At 25.9% G+C, this 9,424-nt stretch overlaps 1 protein-coding gene across 3 annotated transcripts in view; it reads left to right on the forward strand.

Annotated features, from left to right (window-relative positions):
- LOC145840571 (spectrin beta chain, non-erythrocytic 1-like) overlaps window positions 1–8,571 on the forward strand; it is a 63,995-nt gene extending 55,424 nt beyond the window's left edge. For all 3 annotated transcript variants that reach the window (XM_082947872.1, XM_082947875.1, XM_082947873.1), the window contains 4 exons: window positions 6,867–6,989; window positions 7,055–7,148; window positions 7,817–7,906; window positions 8,214–8,571. In XM_082947872.1, coding sequence (XP_082803998.1) covers window positions 6,867–6,989; window positions 7,055–7,148; window positions 7,817–7,906; window positions 8,214–8,270 — 364 coding nt within the window. In that variant the 3' untranslated portion in view covers window positions 8,271–8,571. The remainder of the gene's footprint in view (window positions 1–6,866; window positions 6,990–7,054; window positions 7,149–7,816; window positions 7,907–8,213) is intronic.
- Window positions 8,572–9,424: the final 853 nt, after the last annotated feature.

The raw sequence follows: 9,424 nt of genomic DNA on the forward strand, positions 1-9,424 counted from the left end.
TGTCAGTTTAAATTTACATAATTCCTTAAATCCCAAAGCCTTCAAATGGTAAAAATTTAATTAATAATCCTTCAAAGTCAGACTAAAATTGCAAAAATTTCCTAGAAATTAACAAAATTATTTAATTTCCAATACCTTCATCTGGTAAAAGTAATAAAATTTTCTTGATAAAACTGCAAAATTTTTCTATTAATATATTAAACAACTACTCTACTTGAACTAGTGGTTTTTGTAAGCTTTTTAGTATTGATGATCTGTAGCAAGGACACTTCCTTAGTGAAACTGTGATATATACACAAAAGTTTATCTAGCATAATTCTGGAATCAAAGTGTTTTTTGTTTAAGTAAATAATTGAGTTCTTTATAATTAAGCAGTTAGTTTAGTACTTTATGTAAGAGTTTAGTTTTTTCAAAATGTTTAAATTTTTGAAATAAGTTATAAGAGAGAGGGGACAGGGTGAAGGAAACCATATCTTCATTAGATGAAGAGGTTGAAGTGCTAATAAACAAACGGAGAAAAAAAAGTACACATAAAAAAAAACCGTGTTTGATTAAGTTCTTTATTGTTTTAAGATTTTTATTGTAAAAGTTCGTTATTGATTTGAGATTTTAATTGTGAAAAATCGTTATTGTTTTAAGGTTTTTATTGTAAAAATTTTTTATATGTCGTTTCGTTATAAATATACATTTATGTTAGGAAATGCTAAAAAATTGCGTCTTTTTTCAGACAAGCTGTGTTTGTAAGGTAATAATACAAGTATTTAGCTAGTAGAGCTGTTTATTGCATATACATCAATTATACACAAATGGTTCAAATGATGTAATGGAAGTTTGATGATTGAATTCAGCATAAAAACTGTTGCTTTTACCTGTATTAAAATTAGATTGAAAGCTTTATATAGTTTCGAGTGTTCGATTATGTATCTTAGAATAGGTTTAAATTAAGGGTTTGATTTAGAAAAGTCGGGAAAATTTGAGTAAAAAGTCAGGAAAAGTCAGGAAATTTTTCTCAGCTTGATCTGTGGCAACCATGGTACCGTTACAGCGAGACTAATTTATATTCTAAAGCTGTAATTAATTTTTTTAGCAGTTTCAAAAATATCGTTTCGAGATAAATTTAGAGTAATTTCGTTTATAGATTTTTACAAACTAGTTATTTAACTTACCCTAAATAAATGAAAAGTATTTTTGGTATATTTTACAGGGTTGCCACACACTCAGGGAATCTCAGGGAATTTTCAAACTGTAGAAAATCTCAGGGAAACTCAGGGAATTTTGGCATTTTTCTTTTAACTCAGGGAAACTCAGGGAAGTTTTGATTTTTTCTCTAAATTTCAGGGAAGTTTTTGAAAATCTCAGGGAAATTTTTTTCTAGATCTAGAATGAGGTTTAGTTAATCCAGTTTCAATATTTTGTTCATAAGTAGTAATTTTTATTATTTAAGTGGTTATTTAGAATTTTTTTTAGCCTTGCGGCTAGTTCTTCAATATTCTTAGTATTAACATTGTAGTTTTTTTAAGTTTTAAATTTATATTTACTTAAGTAAAATCAAACAGTTTAGAGAAATGAAAGTTGTTGTTAACTATTCATTGAAAAGTTTTAATAAACTTTTTATTTTTAGTTACTTATGTAGTTTAAAAAACACTATGTTGTACTATTAGTTCTTATTTTTTAAATAATAAAGTTATTTGTTATTTGTTTACAACTACTTGTTTTCAGTAAAAAAAATTAAAATTAATACAGATTAGTGTTGTATTACTTTTGTTAAAAAAATAGAGGTTAAATTTTTGTTTATAATTGTAAATAATAATTTCAAAAGTAGTAGCAGTAATGGTAATTAATTTTTTAGTGTGAATGTTTTAATATACTTTACAACTTTTTTGCAGATTTAATTTAAAATCTTTTTTAAGTATTATGAGTAAAGTACAGTTTAAAACCTTGTTTAAAAAAAGTTGGCTTAACCATGAAGACTTCAAAGATTGGTTACTTGAGGATGTAGACAAAGAGAAGTTTAAATGTAAGTGGTGTGGTGATGATACACCAATGGCCTTATCCAACATGGGTATAAGGGCATTGAAATCGCACAGTATGTCAAAAAAACATCTTAAATTGAAAGCCTCTAAGAGTAAAAATAATGCAATTACTTCTTATTTTGGTGGGACTAATAGTTCAACTAGTATATCAGCTGCAACTTCTTCAACAGCTGCTGTAATTTATTGGGCTCTCAAGTGTACCAAAGAAAACTGGTCAGGAAATTGGTTTAAACCTTTTAAGATTGAGTTTTTGAAAACAGTTTTTTTCATAAATTTAATGCAGAAGCATACACATACAACCTTCCTTTTATTATTAAAGAAGAAAAATGAGAATGAGGTATTAATAATTTGTGTTAGAAGAGAAAAATTTTTTTTTAGATTTGAAAAATACTCAGGGAAACTCAGGGAAATTTAAGGTTACTCAGGGAAATTTTTGGTCACTCAGGGAAGATTTTTTGGCTCAAAGAGTGGCAACCCTGATTTTATTTCTTAAAAAATAGTTATTTGTTACTTTACAGTGTTGTCAAGAAACCTAGAATCTAGAGTTTGACAACTTTGGCAAAAAAAAATGAAATTACGAACAAAAATAACAAAAAATTCTGGGAACTTTAAACTATTTTTTCATGTAAAGTGATGAAATATAAATTAGATGTGAAAATCTTTCATATAGATAACTAACTTTTATCACTAAAATTCATTTTATAAAAAAACTGGTTTAAAGTAGTTTTAAAGTAGCTTTTTAATGTTGCTATATTTGTGAAGTAGTTTTTTACCTTAAATTGAATTTACCCAAAACGTTTTCTTTCAAAAACCTGGAAAAAAGTCAACCAACCGTTTACTTTTTAAAAGATAAAAAATAACTATTCAGTATAAGTACTTTTTTAATTAGTTAAAGTCAACTTTATTTAAAACTAAAAATATTATTAAAGTTTTAAAAACTTTTACTCAAAATTATTGCTTGATTTATCTTCATAAAAGTTATTTAACTATTTAAGTTTATCTAAATTGCACAATAAAACAACATTGCACAATAAACAATATAATAATAATAATAAATACAAAATGATAAATTTTTATGACTATTCTCATTAAAAAAATTATCAGCAATGATTATGGATTTCTTTTATTTTTACCAAAATCATTGTAATGTAAACTATTTAAATGTTGTTAATTTCTGAATGACTTCAAAGCATAAAATCTAATATCGGTTCTGAATATAGAAATTTACATAAAAAATATAGAATTTTGAAATTGTTATTTAGATTTGATCTAAACCTACAAATGTTTTAATTTGCTTTATATCTTCACTTCCACTTTGTTGTTTTTTTTTCTAAATCTTAGCTTTTATTCAGTACAAAACTTTATTTAATTTTTTTTTCAGTAATTAGTTTTAAAAGTATAGATGTAAAATTTTCATTGTTTATATTATCTCTCATTAGCAATTTTCATTTGATAGTTAGATTTTTAGTTGTAAAAATTTCGTTAATGATATTTTTTATATATATATTTTTCTTAACAAAAATTAATATCTTTATTTAACGAACATAAATTAATAGTTAATTTTCCTATAATAAATATTTTTAAGTTTTTATATCTTTTTTTCGACATATAAAGTTTGTCGTCAATTATCTAAACTAGGGGTGTGCAACGTACGGCTCGCGGGCTGGATTCGGCCCGCAGAGTGAAAATGACCGGCCCCCAAACATTTTTTAATTTTAACTGAATCCAGCCTCCGGATTACAGTAATCGACCCGCGAAAGAAATGACCAGCCCGCAAAGGTAAATATTACAAAGTTTGTATAAAACTTTGTATAATTTTTTTACAAAACCTAACCTAATAGTTAGACTTTAAAAACATGTCAAATTTATCTTTTAATTTATGTTGAATAATAAAAACACCATTTATCCTAATATTTTATTTTTTTTAACTCAGTTAAAATATTCTGTTGTCAAGTTAACCTAAGCAAAATGTTTTATTTTAAATCTGATATTTAACATATCTACCTTTGTCAATCTACTATGTCAATGACATTAATAAACAATGTTGGAGTCAAAAATTACAATCTCCTAATATGTAATGAGTTTGTTTATAACAATATTAAGAAATTAAATTTTTTTCTAACAAGTAATTGACGACGTTTTTCAGTCAAACTGCTTAACTTTAAATTTTTACAAAATTTAGAAAAAGTTTTAAGATGCATTCGGAACCTAAAGCCGCAAATTCGGCAACTTATAAAAATTGTATAAAAGTATGAAGGATTACTCAATTTTCCAATAACAGTTGGTTCTCAGAATTGCATTTGTGGTAAATTTGTTTAGGAATTAGACGAACTGAATACCAAACTAACGGGGAAGGGTACTTTTGCTCACGAAACGTACTCTATAGCTGAGGCATAAAGATTTAAGTTAAAACTACTTTCTCGCCATTTAAGTAAGAATAACTTAACGCATTTTACAAAACTTGCAAATAAAGAACAAACAGTGATATCAACAGAAAGGTACATTAATATCATAGTTTCAGCTGACAATGAGTTTGATGTGACGTCGATCTTCAGTAAAACATGTCCTCATAGAAAAATTCAAAGCTGAAAAAATTTACAAAATTTATGATACACTTAACAAGTTAAAGTTTGTCTCGAGTAATTTTTAATAATATAACTATTGCATTTGAAAAATTATTATCAATTCTGCCCAGGGTTATAATAAACCTATAAATCTAATTACTTAATAAAAATTAACTTAAAATGTCATACTTAAGAAAATTTTGTGAGTTAAAAAGATTCAAAATAGTGCTCAACCAGATTAATAAAGTTAGTAACCTGCCAGTTCTGAATAATTATCTATACTTAGGATCCGGCCAGATCCGGATCTAAAAAGATTTTATCCGACCGGGTCCGTATATTGGATTTGGGAGATTACTATTTCGAAGTGCTCCGGCCCGCCAAAAAAAATCCTGATCCGATTGCCGATTAAAAACGTTGCCCACCCTTAATCTAAACCATTTTTCAATGCACCATTGCACAGTAATGTGCATAGAAGTTATTTGCAGTTTTTTAAATAAGTGAATTTTCTTTTTTATATTTTTTGAATATTATTTTGCTTTATAATTATTATATTATTTCGAAGAAACATGACCAAACTATGATGGGAACGGGTCAGAAAAGCACGGATGACACTTTACCACAGAGTGACACTTTAGCACGGAGTGACACTTTAGCACGGTGTGACAATTTAGCACGGTGTGAAACTTTAGCACAGGGTCACTTGAGCACGGAGTGACACTTTAGCACATAGTGTCACTTTAGCACGGAGTATCATTTTAGCACAGAATTTATTTTGCATTTTTTTTCTTTGCTTAAATCACATTAGGTACTACTATATTGTTTAAAAAATCTATAAACGAACTATGCAACATGTAAACTAAAATTTAACAAGCTTTTAATGAGTTACAAATTAAAGCTTTACCTAAAACTAAGACAAAATTTAATTAAAAAACTTAATTAATTTGTCTACTATTTAATTTTAGATAAAAAATTTTTGATACTTTTACTTTAAAGTTTTAGACATAAAACTATTTTAATAAATTTAACAACAAATACAAGTTCTAGGATTTTTTTTTCTTAAATTATTTTTAAACCCATTAATTAATTCTAATAAGATAAAACTTTAAGTGTACGGTTTAAATAAAAAATGAGAAATATAAAGATTAAAAACTTTCTTATTCAATTTTAAGCCCATAGTAAAAACTTTATTTATATTTTTTTTTAAGACATAAATTTTAAAAGTGTTAAAACAAATTTTCACAGTTGTTTGTTTGTTAAATTAATTTTTTTAGATAATTAAACATTATTTAATTCAAAATTTTAAAAGATTTAAAATTTTTACATGCAAAAATGTCACTCCGTGCAAAAAGTGACGCTGTGCTAAAGTGTCACTCTGTGCTAAAGTGACGGTGTGTTAAAGTGTCACCCCGTGCTAAAGTGACGCTGTGCTTTTCTGACACCTACCCAAATGATGTTAATAAAGAAAGTTCTATGTGCAAAAATAGACTAATATAAGCGATTTATTGTGATATAGAAGTAAAAAAAGTTTACTTACTTGAATGGTTTTTGTTTGTTTTCTTAATTATAAAAAGTTTAAATGCTCAATTGATATATTTTAATTGAAAGGAATGAAAACACTAGTTTAGAGTTAAGGTGTGCTTTTTATCTTGATTATGATGTGATTCTTCATATATATTTATACACTTTTAGTATCATAAAACTTTAAATTCTTATTGAAATACTAATAAATTTAAATACATGTAAAACAATATCATATGTGTTGTATTTAAAATTAAACAATTCTGTTTACTAAAATTATATTAAATAGCATTAGTTTAAATAATCACATTGCTGGTAGCTAATTTATTGTGTGCTAAGATAAACAAAATAATACTAAATTCTTGCTTTTTAACTTTTCAAATTTAAAGAGTATACTTAAAATTTAAGACTTTAAAAAAGTATACAAAAAAGATATATAAGAGTGTAAAAATTAAATCAAAGTATTTGCATTTATGTTAGTAAAGAAAAGTCTTACTCACTTAGTTATTTACGAAAAACTTTGCGCTTATTATAATTTTTTTATGTTTAATGCAGGTAGTATAATCGTTAGATTTTTTTGCTAGTAATTACGATCTTGTATCATGCTGAAAATTATATTTTAGTTTACGTACATCTGTCATATTTCATTAAAAGTTAAATTTTTGGGTGCACATAAAATTATTTTCTTATAAATATAATAAGTTTTCTTACTATAACAAAAGCTGTATTGATTATTTATTCAAAAATTTAGAAAGTGGAATAATTTGTTTTGTGTGTTGGAAGACAACAAGTTTCATGTTTACAAAGATCCTAAATCAGCTTCAATGAAAAACTATTTCCACAATGAACAACCTATTGATATAAAAAATCTCACGTTAGTTTAAGTTTTAAAGTTATTTTTTCAGTTAGAATTATTGAAATTGTTAATCTTGTGAGCAGGTGTGAGTTAGCTGTGGATTACAAAAAAAAGAAAAACGTTTTCCGAATTCGTAATCAAAATGGAACCGAGTTTCTTTTTCAAGCTAAAGATCAAGTTTGTTTTATCAAAAAAAAAAAAAAAATTTGTAACATAAATTATGATTTAAGTTAAGTGATAAGTCAAAAAACTGTAAGGACATCGTAGCGTACATACCTTGAACCTAGGCCAAAGTGCGCAGCATTCGTGAAACAGCATTGAGTCAAGTTTTACTCTTTCGCACCAAATAATAGTTAGTATACATTCTTTTGTAAAAGAAATACTAATTATTTTGGTTTATTTTAGATTTAGTAGAATTTAAAAGTATATATTAAACTCGAACCTGGGCCAAAGTACGCACTATTTGTTAAACAGTATTGAGCCAAATTTTATCTTTTTTCGCAGCAAATAATAGTCAATATACATTCTTATTTGTTAAAACTACTAATTATTTATTTAATTTTGATTTATTAGAATTTAAAAATATTACACTCGCATTAATCCTTTTAAGATCGCTTTTTGTTCATTTTAGAAATTATCATAACTATTTTTATTTTCAAATGTTTATATCCATGTCTTTTTCAATATTTAGTGCGTAGGTTAATAGTAGAGACTGCGTACTAGTAACGTAGCTTATCGATTTCCTCGCTGTAACTTGTATAACTTTTCAAAGTATTGTTTAATTTATAGTTACAATTTTAAATTAATAATTTGTCACTAATAATAGTATTTTTTTAAATATACAGGATGATATGCATCAATGGTTGTCCAAGTTTAAATCAAGTAACACATTTTCTACACACAGTGCAGTGAGCACACCCTCTAAAAATTCTCAAGTAAGCCTGTTTTAATTATAAAAAAACTTACTTTTAACGATTTATAAGTTCTATTTTTTCAACAGTGCCTATAGAACACGCATGATTTATGTTCTTCTTTATTTAGTTTTATTACAATGTTAGTTTAGTATGTGAAATACTTTTTGTTTGATTAAAATGATAGTTCTACTTCTTTTTGTTGTGTTTATTGTTTTTATAGGAAACAAAAGCTGTATACAAAGTTATACTACAATGTCTCATAATAAAAGTTTAGTTTAGTATTTATAATTTGTAGAAAGCCTTTTTATTCTTATTTACTTTATTTTAGATTGGAAGTCCAAAACAGAAAAAAAGAAGGAGCTTGTTAAGAAGTAACAAGAAGTAGATTAGTAATTGCTTGGAAATTTGTATTGTGTTATTTAAAAAAAAAATTTAGTAGTTTTATCAAAATGTCGATTTTTAAGATGTATCACATAACGCTTGTATAATCGAACTAAAATTATCTTCAACATATAATTAAACTTTACACTTTTTCACTGTGTGACTTAAAAAAGGCTGGTAAAAACTTCGTACTTCAATTTCATAATTTTGTACAAATGTGGAGACTTTGTAGATACTTTAAGTTACTGTTTGTTTTTTGTTGCTGTTTTTTTTACACTTTTTTAATAAAGACATGGAAAGTCATTGTTTTAATTGCATTGATTTTGTAAGTTTGTATATAATTAGTTAGCTCTACCATATTTGTAAACATTTTCTGTATAATACTTTTTATGTACTTGTGTTTTTGAAAATATATTATTTAACTACTTCAAAATTAAATATGTAGCTAGTGAATTTCTGTTATGTTTAAACAAAATATTATATTGTTTACAGACCGTTATAAACCAACTATAATTTTTTACTTAAATTTCAATGAAGTATGCAAGCTATTAGTAGTTCTTCCTTTTGGAGTATTTAGATACTTTGGTTAGTGTACTTCGAAAATCAAAGCTATTTAGTATAACACAGGGTTGCCACACACTCAGGGAACTCAAAGAATTTTCAAATTGTAGAAAATCTCAAGGAAACTCGGGGAATTTTGTTTTTTTTAAACTCAAGGCAGTTTTGATTTTTTCTAAAAATGTCAGGGAAGTTTTAAGATTTCTAAAAATCTCAGGGAAAATTTTTTCTCGATCTTGAATAAGATTTAGTTGATCCAGATTCAATATTTTGTTCAAAAAAAATAATTTTATTTGTTTAAAATTGCTTATTTAGAAGTTTTTTAGCTTTGCAGCTAATTCTTCAAGCATTGTAGTTTTTTAGTTTTAGATTTATCACAATGAATGTAAACTTTTTATATTTGCTATAATTAAAAAAATAAAAACAAGAATGGCTGTTGGTTTGAAGTTTTTAAAAAGGGCTGCTGTTTTAAATCTTGCATATCTAGTTGGAATGGGTAAAAACCCTTGTGTTAGAAACTTTACAAGGTTGGTCACACAACTCAATAGCATGAAGATATTAAAAGCAAAAGAGAGTGATGACAGCATTAATCAATACATT

Source organism: Thalia democratica, chromosome 7 (assembly GCF_965202585.1).
Source record: "Thalia democratica chromosome 7, ktThaDemo2.hap1.1, whole genome shotgun sequence".
Classification (NCBI taxonomy): Eukaryota; Metazoa; Chordata; class Thaliacea; order Salpida; family Salpidae; genus Thalia; species Thalia democratica.